Raw genomic sequence first — 23,181 nt, 5'->3', positions numbered from 1 at the left:
TGCAAAAAGCAACAGCACTGTTGGTTTTGGGAGATTACTGTTCTACTTGCTGAAGAATAAGACTGGAAAGGATCCATTTAAGAGAACATGTTACTTTGATTACGGAAATTTTCCCAAATGGAAGATGTGATTTACATTCGCCAGCAGCCACATATGCATGGGAAGTCTTATACATATGTGCAAGCTAAAGGCACAGGAAGCTAACACCTGTTGTCTAAGATGAACACACAAAAATGTGAAATATTTTACATAAGGAGAATTGAATAATTGCTTGTTATTGTATGCCAATTAAAATGGAAAGGATTTCAATTAACTTTTCATTATTTACACAATTTACCTATTTACTTTTTCCACACACACAGACTGCAAAGAGAAACTTTAATAAGAATTAAAGCTGCCTTGCAAAGCAACACCACACAGACAGGACTCAGCTGCAAAACTCTGAATAAGTTAAACACAAGCTCTCCTTTAAACTTAACTGAAATATAAAAGAAAAAAAAAGGGTTCACGTCAGATTTATGAAGTTCTTGCTCTTCCATGTTCCTTTAAAAATAATGTTGAGGTTGAAACAAACATTCTCATTTGGCTGAAAATCTGATTTTCCACTGAAAACACTTTTCTATGGAAGAATTTCAACCAGCGTCAGTCTGCAAATCCCACCATGAAAACTGAGGTAAGCAGAACGTCAGTTGAATTATTTAGTGCTGTAAGAACTTTAGTGTTAATGAATTCTCCCCTACAGAAATTGTGGTGGACCAACCAAAGCTTCATCTTCAGGTATGTGGGATGTCTTGCTGCTTGATTTTTGATAGTTTTCATGGAGTCACCAATGTCTCGCGAGCCTGGTGGCTTTTTTCCCCTTTGATCAAATGGAAAATGAGGAGGTATCCSTGTGAGAGCAGGGAAGGACAACGGGCAGCATGGGACAGGCAATTACCATGCAAAACGCTCCCTCTAGTGACATGTGACGGGCACCACTGGGCTTCGGGGTGACTCTGCAAGGTAAAGCAAAATATAACCCAGCAGCTATGCAGGAGGAAGCGCTGCAGAAAAGAGATGGAGAGCAGCACCAGCTACAAAGCCCTCCCTGCCACTCACATCTTGCTAGCTCTTGCTTTTATCATCATTATTCTTCCACTGGCTTGGATTTCCAGTTGCAAAAAAGCAGCAGCCCTCCCTTGGCAGCAGGGGCAGAGCTCTCTCCAAGTGTCAGCATGGGGCGGCTCAGTGACAATGCYGTGCACTTCTTCCCCGAAATATCCCTGAGCAGGAGGCTGCAGAAAAGGGAGGTTTCATGTTCCAGAATTAGCACAAACTTTGTTCTGGGCGGTCTAGCCGGAGCGCTGCATTTTCAGTCAACTGTGTCCATGTTACATGTCCCCCAGCAGCCCCAACAAAAGCCACCCCGCGGGAGGTGACATTATGTGCAGTGCTTATGTGCCTGCTCCCCGGGGGCAAATGAGTTGCTTTGAAGTGGTGGTGGCTCTTCACAGCTCCTTCTGCACAAGCCTTGCTTTGCAGTCACCTCTTCTCTCTCAGTTCCAGCCTCTCCATTTTTGCTGCCTTTCAGACATAGAACAGAAGTGAGGAAGAAGCTCCAGAAGTGAGGAAACAACAGTAGGAGATGACCTCCTTCCCACCCTCGTGGCAGCGTGCGAGAGGACTCTGCTGCATCCAATTAGGCCTGGGGGGACCAGAGCATCCAAACTAGGCTGTCTTGGTCAGCTGTGAATGGGAAAGGTGGCCAGGCTCCAACCTACATGTGTCCTCCAGGGAGGGTCTTGTCTCTTCAAGGGAAGCAAATGAGTCTAGAGACCCGAGTCATGGCTCCTTTGCAAAGCAAGAGACAGTCATGGACTCAACCTTCTCTAGCCCTACAGGAACTTAAAAGCCCTGCTGTTTATTTCCTTTATCTGAGTGAGTCTGAAGAGCTAGGAATAAGAACCGGCATTATTTGGGGTATACTACTTGGGGTAGCCAAAGCATGGAAACCTCACAGCCAGGCCATGAGCAGGGACTGCACTGAGCTCCTCCCTAGCACCCTGTGCTGGGAGCCTCCACATCCCACCTCCCAGCAGCCTTGGAGCAGCAGCACCCAAGGAAAGGTGCCCCTGAAGCACAACCTAGTGTTTAACGTCTGCTATGGGAGCCCCCACCCACTAGGCTTGGTGTTAACACATTCGGAAAACGCAAGTTCTGGAGACAATAGCCTGTAAGATTCAAGCTATTTCAAGAGAAATGCCAATTGAAAACAAATGGTCATGAGAAAGAGGCCCAAAACTGCAGGGATCATTAAAAAACAACTGAGGGAGCAAATCAGCCCCATTACTCTGCTTCCAGGCAGAAGCCACAGGCTTCTTTGCAGTAGACCTGAGGTTCAAATTGGGAAAAAGGTTACAAACCATCACATCTATGTCCTTCCCAAAATAATGCACGTAAGCAAACTTCCACACAAAGCTTTACCTCTGTTTCCAACTCCATGACCCTGAATTTCGCAATCTGGAAGGGAAGCTTGGAGGAAACCAAAAAGTTCTGCTTGGTTTCATGCGAAACCATATGAAGCCACAAATTCTGACAAATTTTGAAGCAAAGCTATGGATTTGTGATGACCACTGAGAAAAACAGGCTTGCACAAAGCAGCTCGCAAAACACAGAGGAAGCTTTGGTGAATATACTTGGGGCTTTTATAGAAATCTTGCCCTAAACCAGACTGATTCTTAAGGGAGAAAGATTCCCTAGCAAATATTTCACGAGCCACCAAGACAAACCATAGGACTAGTCATTATTCATTAAATAAGTAAAGAAGGAATGAGCAGAACTACTTAAACTGAACAGCAKAAACTCAGCAAGATGCCAACTGGTACATACTATCAACAGAGAAAGATCAATACTTAATTACACCACATTGGTGTGCTAGATTAAGAGGAACTTGCCCTTTTAATTTGGTTTTGTTTTGTTTTAAACTGTATCTATTTGTGAGCACTTAACATCTGCATTTCCGAGGTCGGAACCTGCAGCCACAATACAGTGACTGTCTTCCAAACTGTGGTCCCCAAAATTGAAAACCACAGACACCAGAGACATCCAAAGAGCTCCTTAAAGATGTGGGTGGGAAGCTGGATGCTCTGTCACGTTGGTTGAGAGTTGAAACAGGGTAATTCAGGGGATTACAGGGTATTCAGAGGCACTGTGCAASAGCAATGTCCACCACCACAAAAGAGCAGGTGGTCTCCTGTCTTAGTAGGTGCTGCCTCYATGGTTTTGAGCTCTGCATAGGTAACACCAAGCAGCTGCAAGTGGGAAGAAGTGACACTTACTTCAAGCTGGAAGAGTCCTGGTGGAACTTCGTTTAGCAAGTTCTCAGAAAAATCCACTTCTTTGAGATGATTTTTCCAAAAAACAGTCAATGCATCAGGTAAGTATTCCAGCAAATTTCTAGATGCTTTACAACATTTCTGGGCAACAAATAAGGAAAAACACCGAGTTAGTAGTAAACACATCTTTAAAGTAGATCAGTTTTCACATGTTCAATGCATTAATATATTCACTCCAGGCAGTCTCTTTAGATTTGTTAATCTAGATAAACTACTGTGCATGCACACACATAGTATCTGCTGAGGAGTAGCATGCTTTCATTGATGGGCAAATTCTTTTTTTAAAAACAAGTATTTCAGAAGTTAGCCGAAAATCATCACCATTTTTTCCACTTCGAATAAATAGTTAACCAAGTACCCTGTTCCCTTGCTATCCATGTAGTCTTGTCATTAACTTCCTTGTAACAGTCAGCAATACAGTGGCAGTGATGTATGGGTACATATGCCTCATCTATCTGCGGGTTTGGACAAAGTTCATTTTGAAGAAAGGCTGTGTGTTCTGTAAAATGATCCCAACAGCATTTCTGTTCATATCAACTAGATAAAACCAAAGCATCCAGGTGAGCTGTTTCTGTAAATTATCCACTGAGGCCATCAACACTGTGACAAAAGCTGAACCTCAGAAAGACCTGTCCCGAGAATCGTAAGCCACATCAGGCTGGGCAGTTCTACAGAAACAGAACAGCTCTTTCAGTGTAAGACATGTATCACACAAAATTCTTCCCACTGTTTCTACAGTTTTTTTCAGCCTCTGGTTCTGAGGGAGCAGTTTGACTTACCAAGGGGCAGGCCCAGGGATCTGGAAACACTTTCAGCTGATTTCTGGAAACATTCAGTATGTTTAGGGACTTCAAGCAGTATAGAAAAACCGTTGGAAGTTCCACCAACCTGTTGTCAGAGATGTCAAACTCCTGCAGCTTCCTTAAACCAATCCAGTTAGTTGCTAAAAACACAAAACATTGCAGATTTGCTACAAGTCAGACASCATTCTGGTGATGAAAACTCATTAGATAGAGAGCCAAAGAATACCCCAAGCAATAGAAATAATCAGACCTTTTACATATTTTGGACAAATACTTAAGAAATGCTAAGCATTTACTGCTCRTATTGGCTACAGGGTATTATTTTAAGTTTGGGGTTCCTCCTTACAAATCAGGTCTTGAAATGTAATACAACACTGGACCTTACATACCGTTTTCCTCATCAAATAACTTCTCCATATAGTTTTTGGCAGCAATGAGCTTTTTAAGGTTTTTAAGATGTAGGAATCCAGAAGGGAGAGTAGAGAGCCTGTTGCTGGACACATCGACCTCGAGTAACCTGTGAGTACAGAGCATGGTCAGGAATCAAGAAAACACTGGCAAAGGCTCATGTTGCGGCAGACATCTATTTTATCCGGACTGCTCTACATCTGAATGAAAGCAGCTGGAATGTGTTTCCCAGGGCAAAGGAAAAAGCCATATTTAGAAAAGTTAACCCTCTAAGAAGCAGGCAGAAATGGCCTGGAAGCCATTCCAACTGTCCACCCGGGCTTGAACTSTCCTCTAACAGGAGCAGAGCTCACTAGAAGCAGAAGCAACATGGACAACACAAGGCCAAATGTCCCAGTGATCACCCTGACCAAAATTTGGAAACACTGAGAACGAAAAAGAGAAAACTCTAAATTAAACTTTGCAAAAGGAAAAGAAAAAAAGCTCCTATGTATGTCCTCTTATTCAAGCACTTATTAAGTGCTCAAAGCACTTCTTGTTATTAAGCACATATTAAAGTGTTAAAGCTTAAGCATTTATTACGTTTTCACACAATCACAAGTGACTCATGTACACCATCTCTCTGCAAGCCTGCAGTCTGCATCCAGCACACACACCTGGTACAAATAATCTCGTCAGACGACTGGACGCTGGGTAACTCCGTGAGCTGGTTGTCAGCCAGGCTGAGCTTCCGCAGGTTTATCAGGCCCCAGGGAATCACGGATGGAAGGGAGACCAGGCAGTTGGCAGACAGGTCAAGCTCCGTTATCTGACAGGAGATATCAATGAGCCAGTCCAGATCCACCCAGGGCAACTTGAGGTTTGACCAGTTCACACACAGAGCCTGTGCATGTCAAAGASAGAACAGAAAATGACATCAGTAAAATCCCTTGTACTTGTTGCTATCGTACTGTTGCTCCACTGGGAAGCTGGCAAATCACCGTATGGAAAATCTTACTTCCCAATCCGCTTGTGGGAATTAACTGAGATGAAATCATGCCTGGGTGTCAGCAGCTCCCACCACAGCTACTCCAAGATTTCAACGCAAAGAAAGACCAAGAGCCAGTGCAAACAGAGGACAGACTTCACCTGCCCATGTACCAGCTCCAGCCTTGCCTCAAACCCTCTCCCCAGCCCATAAGTGCCTGTTCACCCCGCAAGATGCAACRAGTTTCCACAGGGCTGTGCTCCCTGCTCTGCATTTAGACCCTATCTATGCCAGCAGCACGGTATRGGTGGATAATGCAAACCACCCTCCATCCAGATCCCAGGTTGTCCCATGGAAGCGGTCCATGTCACTGCTCGGCTCTCCAAGGAATCCTGAGAACTGGCAGAGGCCAAAGTGACCCGGCGGCTCCTGAGACGAGCAGCGTGTGTGGAAGCACTCATGGATGGCTGCTTGTGCATCTGCAGAGACTAGGTCCTGCAGAGCAACGTCTGGGACAGGCAGACAGACACTTTCTCATCAAGCATTTCTAAATATGAGGATTTTTCTCAATACTATTTAGGAAGCTACTTTCTTCTTTGGGAGATGTGATTTTGGCACCTGCATCCTTTCACCATTTGCTGCTCTGATGCTGAGGAGGAAGTCTTAGAAAAACAGAAGTTGTTATGAAAGGCCTAAGTACTTATTTCAGACTACAGCTCACTTATAAGAAAGTGTGAGCACATCAGTGTAAGTATTTAAATTCTGAAAGCATCTCATTGGCTTCTAGCGACATCTGCATTCCAGAATAATCACTTCAAAAATATGCAAACATTTTGGGACTAATAAACTCAGGACTTTAAATATCCTGAAGAAAGCCCCAGTGAAGCAATGCATTAACTCACCACCAGGAGGCAGCAAGGACCCGACAGCAAATTCCATTTGCTGTCCAATTTCTCCCAGTATAAGATTTGAAAACCTCAAATTTAAAATTAATATATTTGGGGAGTTGAAAGGGAAAAAAGGAAAATATGTGTTTATCAAACACTTATTTAAGACTCTGAACTCTGGAGAATGGAGATCGTATAGCTGAGCTGGAGAACAAAACAGGGGAAAGGCATAATGACTTGCACTTTTTAGAACTTACATTAATGTTATTTAGCACACACACCATGCTTTTCAGCCATTCACTAGTGAAACCTCAGCCCTAAAATATGAAGAGAAATTTTAAACCCATTGTATCACTGGGGAAACACAGGTAGAGAGAACAAGGTGTTTGCCTTGTCCATGGAAAATACCCCGAGCCAGCAGCAAGGAGCAACCAGCTGAAGCAGAGCATCCACTACCACCATAAAACACGCAGTACCCGAGCGCTACATTTCTCACTTTTTTTATATATAAAGCTTTTATATTTGCATGAGAGGAATTCAGCTTCATCGCTAGGTTCCCCCAGTCTGGTTATTTAATAGTTTGGTGCTCACAAAGCTTGGTTTTAAATTCTGTATGTCAGCTGCAACCGGGAGCTTGCTTGCAATGCCAGGTGGGTATCAGTGGCGGCAGCCAGGATTTATGGCACAAGAAGAGCATCAATGCACAGGTCAGATTTCTTCTTCCCTCCTAACTACTCTGTGGATGCTAATGTTAATGCTAATGGATTGGAAGATCCTCCTGCCATGAGGCAGCCTCACTGGTGACGAGTGAATTTGCGCTCAGACACTTGACTCTCTTCCTAACCATTGCCCCAAACTGCCCCACTAGCCCCCAGTGGGTGCCAGACCCCCAAATCCAGGCAAGGCAAGAGCCCAGTCCTACACTGAACAAAGTCCTGCAGTGGTAATAACATCGGCCCGGCCACCTGAGAGCAAGTTCAGTGCATTACCCTGTCTGAAAACACTATTACTTTCTACTTCAAGAGAATTTTCACCTGGTTTAACTTCCTGGACAAGGTCACCACAAGAAAGTTCTTACAAGTTCTTACAGCAGTAAGAAGTTGCCCATGTTCTATATGTTTGCCCTTACAGAAGCAAAAATATTACAGCCCTATGCAGAAGTGCTGGGTGAAACCACATGCACTCTTAGCACAATCCCACTGCACCCCCCCTTCCCTAGGAAAGCATTAGGACAGGGGCTGCTCCCCACAATATGGGCTCCATGCAGGGTTGTTTCCATAGGAATTGCCTCCTCAAGCTAGCAGAGAAAGGTGCAACAAAGATGCAGCTGGAGAAAGCGGGATGCAGTTTGCCTCCACATACATGGGAAATGTTTGTCAGGGAAGCAGCCATTGCAACAACTGGACTCGGCTGCAATGCACAGTCATCCCRATGCCCTTCTTCACAGAAATGCAGACTTTTTTCAAAAAGCTGTGCTGAGATTCAGACAAAACATGGGGGTAAAGCAGAGCGGCTAAGGGAAAATCCAGGCTCTTAGGCAGCAGTTCCAGGCATTGCTGGGTCCCTAAAAATAAACTGGTAAGGAAGGTGCTTCCCGCTGGCCCGCCTTGCTGCCAAGACGGGGGGTTTTTAACCCCAAGGAGCTCCTGGATAGTGGCTCCTATTGAACCTCGGCTGCCAGAGCAAAGTGCAGGCTGCAGATCCAGCTGGGATGCAGATCTGGCTGCAAGACCAAAGCGCCCTTGTCCCAACCAAAGAAGTAAACAGTGAAATTACATCCAAAGGTGACTTCAGTAATCTAAGTGACTTCAGTAACCTAAGCTTTTAATTATTGTTATATGGGTATGATGATCAGCAAGCAAAGACTGCACCAGGCAGGACACAGCAAAGATGTTGAGCAGAGAAGGTCCACACTGCATTTCAGAGCCATTCTTCARCAGTACAGTGAGATGGAAACGGGGCCTTCCTGACATTTTCTCCTATGAGAACAGTATTACTACAATGGCAGTGCTTGCACGGGGCCCACACCAGGGCCCAAAAGGAGCCAGAGAAGGGAAACTGGCTTTTTAAAAATTATCTTTTATARTCTGATATCAAGTGGGTTGATCTTTGTAGCACCTTTCCTAAGATACCCATCCGTGACCACAGTATGCAATGCACAGGAGCAAAAACAAAGGACCAAACAAAACACCAAGCTAATAATCCACTCAAGCAGCTGTGCACGGGCCTTTTGCTCACCTACAGGATGCATACATCTGTGCACATCTGTGCAGGGGTGACTGCAGGCCTGCAGCAGGCCAGCTCATCTTGTTTCCACCTCCCAGGATAGGGAGTTTCCACCTCCCTGGAGTTTCCACCTCAGCACAAAACTGTGCTGAGGAAGGCAAGGACTGGAAACCGGACAGGAGCAAGAGACGCCACCGCTCCGGGGCAGGTAATGCCAAATTATGAACTACAAATGCAAAAACCATGCACTTAGATTGGAGACTAGTTAGTAAGGTGGTTAAAATGGGTTTTTAAGCATTTCTCCTTCACAGGAGCAGCACCTCCTTCTTGCCATAGTTGGGCTCTTCTTAAGGACATTGCTGCAATTCCATGCACAATAACATGAGTGCGAGGCTCGAGTGGAGCTGCTGCAGATTTCTCTGCTGTAGTGACACAACTGAGATCACTCAGATGGTGGATAAAGAAATCAAATATTCGTACACTTATATACTTGTATATAAAAACCTTGCAAAATGTTTCATTGGGAAAATGCATCTGTTTAATCTCCTTTCCAGTTTGAAATGAAGAAAAAATTCTTACCGCTGAACACACTGGAAAGTTGAACCTATCTCCATGCTGACTACACCCATCTCAATGCCTGGAATCTGTGCCCACATACAGGAGTAATTTGGGGCATTTGCTACCTGTTCCTGTAAAAATGGAGCGGTTCCTCTTTTTAGCATGGGGGTTGCTTTTTATGGGATATATTTACACTCAGGAAAAAAAAAAAAAGGAAAAGCAGAAACAAGAATTAGAAAAATGAGATGTGAGAGAACCCGGATGGGACAGCCCCCTTTGAAATTCTGGGCTTAGTTTGAAACAATCTGTGCTTGCTCTCTCCTGTTTGGAAGGAGAGGCTCCCTCTGTGCTTCCTACCACAGCTCAGCATGAACAACGTTTGTGAGACACAAAGAAAGCTCTGAGGCTGCTCGGTTGCAGCCATCGGGAAGCTGTTTGTTAAAAAATACATCGGGGTGGTGACTGTCAGACCTGCAGACAAACTAGGAGGACAGGATTGCCTGACTTTGGCCTGCTCTGCCAAACTGAATCCACAGAGAAAACCTTAAATACACAATATATAAAACAGCAGCTACTAGGAGAGTCAAGCTCGAGCTTCTCATTCGCTCCCTTTTTATTTTCTTTAAGCCATGTCCTTCATGTGTGAAGACCTCTCTTTTCTTCACGCAGGGTGTGACAACAGTAAAGCTGAGTCATTTATTACAGCAGCAAAGTTAAATATTGCCAGCTAAATTGTAAGGAACACAGACCTCTTCTCTGTGGTTGAAGTGTTCAGGAAATTCTACCAGTTCTCTCTAGGAACAATAGTCCCCAAACACACTGGTCAGTTAGTCTGAACTGCATCACCTTGCCCCGTCCTGGGAAGAGCAGCAGATGACTCTGAGAAGAGGCTGCTGGGCTGCACTGTTGTGCACRACAAGGTCGAGGGCACCACTGAATGTCTCTGCCACCACTCTCTCCATGGCTCACGAACCACATCTCAGGAGTGGCCTGTGGCGCGCCTGGAGTCCCGAGGGTGCTCCCAGTGAACGTCACTGGTGCTGGTTTATTCCCCCCACAAACACAGCACTCACAGTCACTGGTGTGACCTGTGCTCTGCGGCACCAAAGCTGCACCCTCGAGGATTTGGGAAGGATTTAGGACCATTCAAACAAACTACATAAAAACAATAATAAAAAAGTCAGAAAACAGTAAAAACAGAKATTGGTTTTGGGCAGGACAACAGGCAACGGAGAAGTCTGTGACACTAAGAAAATCTCTTTGCTTATTTCAAGTTAATCCCAAAGCAGCATCGCTGCCCCACCAGGTTACCAGCTGAACAAACTACTACCCAGCCAGCAAAGGGATGGCACAGAGTCCTGACCACTGCAATGTATTCAACCTTCCACCACCTCTATGAGGTATCAGGAGTTTAAACAGCCTCTTTTTACAGCAGAAGAAAATGAGATACAAGTAGCTGAAAGCTGGTCAATGACCAAGTAGCAAAGAAAGTTGTTGTCAACRTAAGACAATTGCAGTTTCTTTCCGYTGACTAACAATATTTWGTGTGCAGCCTCTGTGTCCCACCAAGTGTCTGTTACAGGGATAGGCATTGAGATTGCATTAATATCACATTATTACAATGTGATCACACACGGCTCTCCCTGTTGCTCCGGGCAGTCACGTCCTAAAGGTGACAATAAAAGCCACCAGGCACCTTTGACTGCAGGGCCCAGAGGGGTTTACACGCGCAGCTCTGTGCCATGCTGCAGCACTGCTGGCCAGCACAGAGCTCGCACGCAACCAAAACAGCCCAGAGAAATCCAAAGGGATTTGCCTGGGGTCACAGAGCAAGCCTATGGTGGAGTTTTCACACTTTGAGCACAAAGCCCACGTTTTCTTTCAACATCATAACCCGAGTTCATTCACCAACGTTAAAATGGCCCAGCGGAAGCTGCCATGCTCACCACTTTCCACAGCGATGATCTCTAAAGGCTTCGCACCATTCAGTGCTGGCACGAAAGCCCCTTTTACAACTTGTTCTCTAAACGGTTAGCAAACCACAAGGCTCTCATCAGCCACAGCGGTATGCAAAGTTAAATATCATTATGAACACAATGCTCCTTTAAAAGAGCATCTCTGCAGAGAGATAAAGGTCTACTTACTGTTTTTGCTGGAGCACTACCTGGTAGTGGGCTTGTCTCAATGAAGTACTTCCTCAGAAGGTGTTTGCTTGATTCTGGACTGTCCATCAGGATGTAGGAGCAGAAAAAAGCACCATTCCGTAACAAGAACACAGCTACCTCTTCATTCCCTTTAGAGAAAAGGAATATTGTCTGTTCTCTTGTTCTTATGAATGTGAATGAACCAGAGCTGAAGAGAAAACCATGAGAAATAACCACTTCTGAAACAAAACACTCTGAATGGGGGTGTGCAAAAAAGGGAACTGAACTATGTAAGACTGTTTCCTCCAATGATGGAGTTGAGTTTGGTCATTCCAAGACAGCAAAGACACTACATGAATGTACTGAGCTGGACTATTTCTCTTCTTTTTCCTCTGCTTTATTAAACTATATATGCAGTTGCACTTTGAAGTGTAAATTGCTCAACCTAAATCAAGCCTGTGTGCCTCAGGATCCATCACAATAATATTTATAATTGCAAGTTTCTGCTTCTTGACAGTTACTCCCCCTCCCCCAAGACATTTCAATTGAAAAGCCTCTCAGTATTTTCAGTGATTTAATTAAGGAAGGCTCCACCTTAAATCTGGCTAAAAATCAAAAGATTTCAGGACAGGCTGCCCAGAGAGGCTGTGGAGTCTCCTTCTCTGGAGTTCTTCAAAACTCCCTGGGTGCCTTGTGCTCTGGGTGTCCCTGCTAGAGCAGGGGGTTGGACTAGGTGATTGCAAGGAGTCCCTTCCAACCTCAACCATTCTGTGCTTCTGTGATCCCAAGTCACTGTGTTCTAACCTACGGGGGAGGAAATTCAGCACAATYGCAGGAAAGGGCAGGCCACCCCAATACATTCCCATTTAGGAATAAGAATTCACCCCATTCTTTAAAAGACTTTGCAGAAAAGGGAGAAAAATCTCTGCAGTATGCAAACACACACCTGCCTTTATAGCAGCGTACAGGGGCAAACGTATCAGAACTGGAAACTCATTCCTCCTGACGGCGCAGCTCTCTGGGTCAGCACTATAGCCTCGAATGAGGAGTTTTACTACGTCCAAGTGTCCCTGCTGGCAKGCTATGGCCAGCATCCAGTTCAGGAGTTGCTGGCTAGTACTAGGACCTGTGAAAAAAGCAAAGCATTTGACTTGGTTGATACTGCTGGGCCAGTCTGYGAAGCTGAAGCTCAAATAATGGTTATGCAAAGGGTAGAGGTTGAAGCCTCTGATGGCAAGTGTGTTACAGAGCAGGCTTGATACCATCTCCTCGGTTCAGCTGAGCTGTGAGCAACCCGCTTCCCTAAACTGCTCCTCGGCACCTACCCTCTAATGAGCAATTCCTTTGATTAGCCCTGACTTAATCATCAGTGACAGGAGGAGGGTCTGGAGGCTGCCTGTGAGGCTGCTGGTAGGAAATCCAACATTATTCCCAAACATAAGTGGGAAGGGGTGTTGAAGGCTGTCTTGCAAGCAGAGATAATGGGACCAATCCTGCTGACATTAGAGACAGGCATCCGAGAATGGCCATTTCTTCCAGCTTCATGAGAGGGGATGCAAAGAACAGGGAAAAAACAGCTGACTTTTCATCTTTCTGCATAAATAAACTCAAAATAAATGTCTTAGATAATGTGAAATAATTGCTTTAGTTGGTTTCCACTGCAAGAAAAAGTCTCCCATAAAGCATTCAATTCCCCACTGAAATATTTCAAGTGATYTTTTTACTATCAATTCACAATAAATTTAGGCAAATGTTATTTAAGGCTTAAAACTAAAATGTCGTGTTCTGATGTTAGCATGAATTTGCTTATGGTTTTAGTCCTCCCCAAACTGCYGTTTTGCTGAATTTGTATTTTGATTACAGAACATCACTTTCCTCTATATGAGGATAATTTTGCCCTATGTAATTAAATGTCCATGACATGATTACCTCTACCCACCGTGTCATCCTCCAATCTTCCCCGATTTATACCACTACCTCCATTTATTTTATAAATTCACATCCAATATAAAATGTTTGCAGGCGGGTCCACAACCCCAATTTTCTGCAGAAATAATGGCACTCTTTGCAGCTTTACTATATCACTCACCCCCAGCTRCAATACAACCAAGCTCTGCTTCAGCTGTAAGCCAGAAGTGCACAAGGAGCCAGCGAGAACCACTGCAATGCATTAGGCAAGGAAGGCAACACTCCTGGCATGGGACACATGTATAATTTATTCCCAAGCCTTGTGATAAGTCACTATACAACCTCACAAGGAAGCCAATGGAGGTTTCTGCATGAAAACTTCTCTAACTGGCATCTTTATGGGGCTAATTCCTGCACCTGAGTCTCCCAAAGCAAAAGCGTAAGAAATCTGGTAAGCTCCAAACCTATCTAAAGTTTCCAGTATTTACTTAAGCCACTTTTTATTACTGAGAATATTATTATAATTTAATTATTGCTTCTAGATTACAAAAACAGCCTCACCAGCCTCCTTTCCTGGCTGAATGAGATATTACATGGAATTGCTCTCCCCAAAGCTGGAAAGTTTCCGTTTCTTGTTCACRCTCTAAGTAGATCAAAGAGGCAGGTGCCCCAACAGGTTACTCCTGAGGCCAGCGAGGCCATGGGCAAGCACACAGCTTTGGGGGGAGCCAGGGCTACCTTTAGCTCACAGGCTGCAGGGGACGAGCTTAATTACTGTGACCACGGCCCTGCCTGAGGCCAGGACAGTGATGAATATCCCACCCCAGCCGCTCTGTGGTACCCAGYGTAGGTCCTGTCTCCGGGGGCAGTTCCCAGTTCCAATGAGGGCGACGAGCAACCCAAGCATCACTGCTCATCTAGGCTCTCACAGCATTGATCTTTTTCCCCCATACACAGTTGCAAAGAAAAAACCTGCCTTAAGAATTGCATCTGGGGCTAAAAAAAAAAAAAAAAATTCTTTTGCCAAACGATCATTGTACCAAAAGAAACATATAAATGAAGTTAAACGGTTTTTCCAACTAAGGAATTCCCCTGAAAGTCWACCCAAAAAGGCAGGAAAAAGAGCAAAAAAATGTGCTGCCATCTGTGCCCCAGAGCATCGCTCGGCAGAGGGTCACGCTGCGCTCCCTCCTCCCAGCCCCGCTGCGGCTGCGGGATCACAGTGGGATGACGCCGTTTCCTGAAAATCCCATCATTTCTCAGCGGGATCTGGGACGTTACCCAGCTGCGAGGGCTGATGGGAATGAATCTGCTAAATGGCATCTCTCCCTACTTCCAATTTGCAAACAAGGAATATTTCTATGTGTGTGTTTTCCCTCTCTTGGGGGAAGTTTTCTTAAGGCACAGCAGATATTAGATCCCTCCACCCACTTTCCCATGCCTGAATCCCTCCCCTTCCAAGGAAGCAGAAAAAATATGCCTGCTTGAAGCTGTAGCACAGAGCTATTGAAAAGCCTGCAGAAAAGGCAGAGACAGGCCAACGGGAGGCTTACCATGCAAGGAGTCCAGCAGCTCTTTCACTACGTCCTTATGTCCAAAATAAGCAGCCACCACAGCAGCATTGTCATCGTTGGGTTCCGTTGGTAACACCACCAAGGCTTCCTTCAGCAAATACCTCACCGCCTGCAGATCTCCATACGCTGCCGCGATGCCCAAAAGCTGACCCTGGTAAAGAAAATGCWGCAAAATAAACTGGCTGGGACAACCTTCACATCTCTAACAAGGGGGCAGGCAATGGTAGGGCGTAGGCAAACAGGGTATCTCTAGAGCTATGTATTTACTTATGCCCATGCAAATGTATACACTCTGTCACTGTGGCTAGCTGACAACGTCATGAGCACTAATAGCCTCTGTAACCTCTGCTGCTGATATTTTCAGTAATTATATTAATTTATTGTTTCTGTTTAAAAGGGTTTTTTTTAATTTTTTTTTTTTTTTTTTTGCTAAGTGCCTAAGGTTCAGCACGGTTAAGTATAAAACAATTTCCCCCAGGACAACAGGAATGGCATTTGCACAGCTCTGCTGACAGGTGAGGTGCTAAAGATGGCAGCTAAGTCTGGACTTAATTCTCAGGTACTCTCCAAACCCTATAAGGGTGATGTTTAAGGAGGAAAGAGGATAATTCTGGACGATTCAGCAGAAACTGACACTATCCCACTTGAAAATCTACAGACATTATAACCKACTGTGCATCAGGCACCTTGACCTTTAGACAAAGGTGTGATACACACAGTAATATACATCTGGATAATGAAGATTCAGGGCCAAACGTGCAGTTAGAATACAGTGTTTGTTTATATCAGCTGAGAACCTAGCATAGTCGTTTTACATTTAGTGCAAATTTTGCTGATTACTTCACCACAATCAAGACCTCAGAATATTGTTTTATTCATACTTCAGCCTTGAGCAAATAAATCTCTTGTACTGTAACCATGTTTCTAAGTCACAAGTAACTCTATTTTATTACAGCAGTCCACCATACTGAGAAGATTTGAGTATTTTAGTGTAGCCGCTGAATGCAGGACTGGGTTCCATATTAAAGCGACTTCCAGACCCTACTATTATCACACAGATTYTGCCCAACAACTCTACCAGAAGCGCAGCAAGCCAGGACACTTTAACACTTCCTGAAGAGCAAGTCCTGCACGTTATCTGCAAAACAGGAACGTCAGCTGGAGGTCTCCTGCACCGCAGCTGGTTGCACTTGGCCAGCTTGGAGGGAAGGCAGAAAAGCGCAGGCCTCTCTGCATCTCAAAGTCAACATACACTCACATACTCCCATAAACTGGCAGCCTGATGTGAAACACTGACCCCAGGAAAGCCAGCAGGACTTCGGTCATCCACTTCAACGTCAACAGGATTTCTGTCTTGTGGCTCCACTCCTGATGTGACCTCACATTGGGACATTTAGCCCATCTGTGCCTATGTATGTTCTCCTGGAGCTGTGTCTCATGCTTCTCACTTGTGCTTTGAAGAGAAAACCCTGCCCCTGAGCATATGTTCTTGAGTGCTCCATGCAAGTCCCACCCAGGACCCTGCAGCASCAGCACAGCAGGTAGGTGAGCACAGGGCCTGCATGAGGAACCACGCAAGGCAGCAGCTTCACACGCAAAAGTTTCTTTCTCGATAAAGTCTGGGAAACGGTAACTCTGCCCCTACCTTTTCCACTTGCAATGCAGTCTCCTCACACGACAGCTTAATCAGCTCTTGGGCCTTACTGGTGTCTCCCATTTTGTAAGCAGCCTGAATGTTCTCTGTCACGGGTGTCTGAACTATGGAGACTTCGCCGACTGTGGACTGCTTGCCACCCATGTCCACAGATCCTGCAGTAAGAGAGGAAAAGAGGTGTCAAGAAGAAGTACCTATTTATTCCTCATGCATGGCTGTAATACCAATGCAATCTGTCAAAACAAAACCAAACAACCCACAAAATGTAAAAAACAAGGGGCAGATTATTTTCAGTGGAATCTTTATTGCATATATTTAAAAAGATGAGGGAAAAAAAAAACACTCAACCCCTAAATTTTCTGATGAAAGAAAGTTATATAAAGGGATGTTGAAGTACTTTCCAACAGGGACATGAAACTAAAAGGGACAAGGACTTCCTCAACTGCTCCCGGAGGTGGTTTCCAACGGAAGGTGCGGAGCTCTCCCAGAGACACGTAGGTGCTGCTGCGGCCTCGTGCAGCGCTCGGTTCCTGGTGCAGGCCCTTGGGAAGGGAAGTACTCACACACGGCAGGCACCGCTGGTGCTTCCGAAGAAGCAAGAGGTCTGCAGGGCTGCAAAGCCATTCTGGTGTTGGCAGCTTTGCTTCAGACACACTTTATTGATTTCATGCTAAGAGCCTGTTAAAACCCCATCGTCCTTCTCTAGCATTTGCAACTAGAGCTTTGTACACCTTAACAAATGTGAAAAGAGAGAGAATGATTATGCTGTCTTTTCTAGATGGCAAAACAGAGTGAAAGGAGATTATGCAAGATGTGTCACCAAGCTCAACCCTGGATAACGTCCCAGGCTGATTTTTTTAAAGTTGCTGTAAGCAGCCACATGAGCTTTTACATATTAAAGGAACTGTGTATGTCTAGAAAGCCCCGCTCTTGCATGTCAACCACAGGACTGCCGGGTGGGCGCTCAGTGCATTCCCAGCAAACCCAAACGCTCTCCCTCTGTTTCCCCAWCCTCTGCCAAATGCTCTCTGAGATCGTGATTTTCCAGCCTTGGAATCGCATCACTGCAAGGTAGGCAGCATGGCTCTGCGCTGCTCCATTGAGAAGCACAAAAGAGAATGACACATGAGACAAAGAAACCAAAACCAGAAGCACTTTTCACTTGAAGAGACCACTTCATACTCACTTTTTCCCACTAAAAGAATATTAATTATTACTGCTTATCTGTAATTGGTTAAGGAAAACCTATAAAGTCCACAGATTTTCACATGAGTTAACAAGAACTATTAAAATAGACATGTATGTCGTGCAGGGCTAAGTTTACTGCAGCCTGGAAAAAAGAAGCAAATTTTGACCGATCTGTAACTGTCAGTACCTGTGAATAATGCAGTCTGAATCACCAGGACCTTCTGACTAACACTTCTCATCAATTATTCAAATGAAGCTCAAATCACTCAGACATTGAAGATGGCTCCAGAGATTCGTGCCATTAAAGACGTGCTGGCATCAATAACCTTTCAGGGATGATGCAGATCGTGTGAAGGACGAACAGCAGGAATCAAGGCACATGAACATGATGTTATATTTTAGCAAGTTACCAGCACCTTGGAACTCATGCCGTAGGTGCCATGCTCCCACTGCATGAGATTCTCCTACAGATTCTCCAGTCTTCAGGAGCACATAACAAAAATATACCCAGCATTTATTCAAGGCCTTTTCAGGAGACTACCCACTTGTCCTGCAGTGGACCTCTCTGAATGCTGTATATGCTTTAACTGGCTTTATGGACTAAAGGAACGAAATGTGAATTATTCCGAAGCAGCTAACTGCTAAAAAGGAGAGAATTCTCAAGCAAAATGATTCTTCAATCTAACAATCCAGTAGAGGACTAAATACAACATAAGTGCAGATGAAGGAAGACRCTCCAGCTCCTGGAGCAGCAGCCGCTCTGTGCTCGGTGCCCTGTGATGAAATCCTGGACCCACGGAGCAGCTCTGGAATTTCCCTTGGAGGATAAAATAAAATGCCTCACACTGGAGATCCAGCACAGCTGGAGGGCTGAGCAGGAAGCCCTTCAAATCAGGGCTGCCAGAGCACAKCAGCTTTAAGCTAACGAAGTGCATACAGGAGGGACACGGTTTACACCCTTCTGGACCCAATTCCTGATTTTGGGAACTATCACTATCACTCAAACCTCATCCCTTCTGGCAAGCGCTGGGTTATCACTCATTCTTTTTGAGCATGGCCAGAGTAGGTGGAGATATGAGGACCCTGTGTCAGAGGCTCGCTGAGGATCTGTGAGATCCCAAGGTCTCTCCTCTTCTGCCAGAGGTCTCCAAGCAGCCCCTTGTGCTTCCTGTATGGGGCATTTGCCACCTCTTCTCCTGAAACTGCCCCGCCAGGGACAACCAAATCAGGGCCAGGAGCACGAGGACCACGGCAACTTAACTGAGGGAAGGAGGAACTCCACAAACCAGGCTCTACTCCCAAGGCTCCTTCTGTGCTTTACTCAATGACTGTTCATGGAATCGCCTGGCTAATGTGCCATGCTTCCTCTGCCATGCTCCTTTTGGCCCCTTCCAAAGCCTTGTATCTTCTCTGCAATAATCTCTGCAATGATGYATATTCTCTGCAATAATACCAGCACTGTTTGTAAATCACCCATTGGAGTCAGTTCCCACGCATTAGGTGCAGACCTCCAGGCACTCCAGAACCAGCACGGTCACAACCTGTTCATTTCATGGAGCTTAAATCATTCCAGACTGGGATCATAGCTGGTGGCTTAGCAAAAGGACCTTGATTTTGGTCCCTAAAGTCCATTTTACTCTTAAGTATGCAAGAATTTTTTTGTTGATCTGACCTAAACTGACAAGTTAGGCTATGTTTGAACATGCACCAAGCAAAAGTCCATAAAAGCTTCATTGAATCTAAGCAATCTGGGCAATTCTGGTATTTGAAATGGATATATTTGTATTTAAATATCCTATAATGCTGCTCGTCATTCAAATTCATTATGTAACTGTCATCAAAATTTCATTCTGTGATTGCATTCTGCAGAGCACATCGACCTCTTGTCTAAGATGATCTGGGGGAAAATAATAGCTCCTCAGTAGCTAAAGACCTTGCAAGGGAACTAATTTATAAGCCAAAAAAGAGTAAAACTGATGACTCATGGAGTAATAAAAAGCCACCCTTAACCAACAGCTGCACCCATGTGGACCTGTCAAAGCTAACTTGAGTTTTCAAAGACTTTGTGAGAGTGGAAAACAGGCCATCCATTGCTCAGTTCCCAAAAACCACAGCAGCCTGGGTGCAGAGCTAAACGTGGGGAACTGAATTACCCCATTCACACAAGACTTTCTGGTGACTTCAGAAATGCCATTTTGTCTTCTGACTTAAAAATGAAAAATAAGAAGCGGATATATTTTTTTAAATTTAACTTATAGCAGCCATRAGGCAAAGAACAAAAATAGAGAAGAATTACACTGCACTGGTTAAAGACCATTCATCAGTACGGGCATTCACACAGGCTGGGATATATGCATAAGCTGATTTTAGCAGAAATTTGGGCTGACATCCAAAAAGATTCTGCCTGTGGCTTTAATTTACACGCTTCATACTCTTTCTTTACCTGAAAACTTCATGGCTTTTAGTTCAGGGTCTCCCTCAGACACACATAGCCTTAAATAACATGGTATGAAAWCCATAACTTAGAGGTAAATAATGGCAAACCTCAATTTTTGGACTTGATCACGCAACAGGCTGAGCCCTTGAGTCTGGATGTAACAAAGTGCTTTTAAATTTTGSATTGCAGAGATCTTGGCTTCTGCCCTTTGCTCAATAAAGCCTATGTTAACACAGGACAATGCATAGAGCATAATCACTTATGATATGCTATCAGTATTCCTGTAACAAAACACTACCCCGAACCCCAGAAGCCTTTAGAGCCCCTTTATGATTTCCTTTGGTTTTTACTTTATTGCACAAAGAGGAGGGTCAGCCTCCCTGTGGGGGCCTCTAAAAGCACTGCCCCAAATCAGCCCCTCTCCACCTCTGAGGCTACAGAGGAAAGCAGATAMACCAAGTCTACTTGAACTGAGGTGGGAAGGTCTGGGGTCTTTTCTCTCACACTGAATTCATACTCTCACTCCAAATCCCAAATCAAACAAGGCCGTGGGACTCGCTTCTTTCCACTCAATCCCCTATTTCTGCAGCTTCTTTGTTTAAATTCTCTGCAGATCCACTGCACCTTTTCTTTGCTTGGTATTCTGTACTTTTCCTGCTACTGACCATAATCAAACTAAGTGCCTGTTGTTTTTCCTTTCTCAAAAACTAGCATTTGTTAACATTAAAAACACATTCTTCTCCTATTTCTTGCACCACTTAACAGCTTGAATTAAAGGACCTCACATGGGAAGTATTTCACACTCCTGATTTCAAAATCTAATGGAGCAGCTTTTACAAAAGCTGAGAGCAAGACTTTCTTTTAAAAAGTTCTGTCAGTAACAGTGGTTATTAATCAAAAAAAGCAATATATATTATTGCCATTCAACAACCACAACAATATCAATCTAACAGCAAAATGGATTGTGCTGACTTACCTGAAAAAAAAATCCAAAAATAGATTTCTTAGTAAAAACGGACACAATGTGGGACCAGTGTTAAGGGCAGGTAAACCCATTCACAGGCTCTGTAATAGGGCTGGCAAAGAAACTGTTTAAAACCTAAAATTTCTAAATGGATAGTATCCCTTCAACAGTAAAAAAGTGAGTGTTTGCAGGCAAAAGCTGTGAATCACCAGACTATCAGCATGCAGCAGCATAACAAAACAACACACTATATGGATGATTATCATCTTTATGCCCCAAATCACTGCATCCTTTGACATATAACCTCTCAGAGTTTTGAGGTGCTTTGTTAAGCCCCTTCGATAAAGCAGAAATTCTTTGATAACTAACTRCAATACTAGAGCATTCTTATTTATCACGAAAAATATAAATGAGATGTTTAATTCAGGACAAAATAGCCAGGAAGCTAGCCTACTTTCAAGCAGAATTACAATATAAATACAACTTTAAAACTGCTACTGACCTTGTCATATCTCGTGCAGGTATTTCCAGGGACGGGAGCAGGTGGAGATGATGACTTTACCACAGCATCCCATGCAGTGATGCTCAATAGAGCTAATGATTCCTTGCAGCGCCAGCTGCCCTGCTCTGCTCGGGCACGAACCGCTCGATGGGCTCCGAGAGCAGCCACTGGACGTGGTGTCTTTGGGCTGGCGGTTTCTGTGTCTGAATTACCTCCTACATTCCCCCCTTGGCAGTTATTTTCATCTCCATTAGAGTGAAACGCAAGCCTGAGGTCTAGCGAGGATCCGGGGCCGGGCGGGCAGGGCGGCCGCCTCTCCGGGGAGCTAATCCCTCAACAGCACCAGATGGCTATTCCTAACCTCCCCAGATTAATATTTTACCGTTTTGACCTCTCTTTGCTGCCAAGGAGAAGATGCAAAAAGGGACAGAGACGATGCTTAAAATGTGCTAAATATTTTACGCCGCTCCCTCAAATGCTTAAAAACTCACCAGAGTCACCGACCGCTTTTGTGTGACTCTCAAGAGGCCAAGGCAGGCAGCTTTGCAAAATTATCAGAGCCAGGCTCGTTCGGAGGCACGTGGCATTTCTGCACCAGACACACACATCTTCTGATGTCTTGGAAAACTCAATTAATGCACTGAATAGCAGCCAGCAGGAAGCCTCCAGTGGTTTCAGAGGATGACAGGTCCTATATTGCACTTCCCAATTAGATGGGGTAAAGAAACGTTTCTACCCTTCAGATACTGATAAAAATGTCCCATCCCGGACAAAACAAATTCTCAGGCTTCTTTAACACAAATGTATATAAATTTTAAATGAGCCCAAATCCATCAAAATGTTTTATGAAACAAAGATACTGTCACTGTTCCTTCTCTAAACCTCAATGTTAGGATTTTATTTGTTGTTTTCAAATATTTCGTTCATTTCCTTCTTTCATCACTTAAAAGATGCAGGCAGAGCCCASCACCCACTGCTTTGCTGTGGCCCTGAGGAGGAGGTTGCTCCTCTGTCTGCTTCAGCCCCCTTCACCAAAGGTCGCACAGCAAAAACCCTGCCACCTATTTCATATTTTTCGCAGGATTTGGGCAAAATACACGTGGACCAGTTGATTCTGGTGTAAAATGTCATGATTTAAACAATCTGMAAAAGTTCCTGCCAGGAGATGGGAGGGCAGGTCACAACAAATGCAGCTGTGAGATAACAAGCTGGGTCAGCTGGGAAATCCACTGTCCCTGCTGGGAAGACAAGGACCAAATCACATCAGGTCCCCCCATGTAGAGATGGATATTTCTTCCTAACTGGTAAAAACCTGAGAAAACAGCAAAGAGAGAAACCTCCACAAACATCCTTCTTCTGAGCATTTTATGATGCTCAATTTCCTCCAAATATCCACTCTTTAAACTAATTGAAGGAACAGCTTTACATTGAGATCTAGTTGCTGTACCTGTGGAAAAAATGTTGTATTTAGTACGAACAAAGCCCAGATTTACAATATAACTTTTAACCAGTGTTTCTTGCCCCAAAAGAGAACATAACTCTCCAAAAGACCAAATATGAGAAACAAAAGAAGAATTTGGAAACAAA

General features: G+C 44.5%; 1 protein-coding gene across 3 annotated transcripts in view; it reads right to left on the bottom strand.

The window, feature by feature from the left end:
* LRRK1 (leucine rich repeat kinase 1) overlaps positions 1–23,181 on the bottom strand; it is a 70,767-nt gene that overhangs the window by 35,159 nt on the left and 12,427 nt on the right. For all 3 annotated transcript variants that reach the window (XM_026040584.1, XM_026040585.1, XM_026040583.1), the window contains 8 exons: positions 16,495–16,658; positions 14,829–15,000; positions 12,314–12,493; positions 11,368–11,516; positions 5,242–5,468; positions 4,567–4,694; positions 4,154–4,317; positions 3,318–3,455 (listed from right to left, as the gene is read on the bottom strand). In XM_026040584.1, coding sequence (XP_025896369.1) covers positions 3,318–3,455; positions 4,154–4,317; positions 4,567–4,694; positions 5,242–5,468; positions 11,368–11,516; positions 12,314–12,493; positions 14,829–15,000; positions 16,495–16,658 — 1,322 coding nt within the window. The remainder of the gene's footprint in view (positions 1–3,317; positions 3,456–4,153; positions 4,318–4,566; positions 4,695–5,241; positions 5,469–11,367; positions 11,517–12,313; positions 12,494–14,828; positions 15,001–16,494; positions 16,659–23,181) is intronic.

Source organism: Nothoprocta perdicaria, unplaced genomic scaffold (genome assembly GCF_003342845.1).
Source record: "Nothoprocta perdicaria isolate Ctin4 unplaced genomic scaffold, notPer1 scaffold_26, whole genome shotgun sequence".
In the NCBI taxonomy this organism is placed as follows: domain Eukaryota; kingdom Metazoa; phylum Chordata; class Aves; order Tinamiformes; family Tinamidae; genus Nothoprocta; species Nothoprocta perdicaria.
The sequence above is the reverse complement of the archived record's forward strand: the minus strand, read 5'-3'. Positions and strand labels throughout refer to the sequence as shown.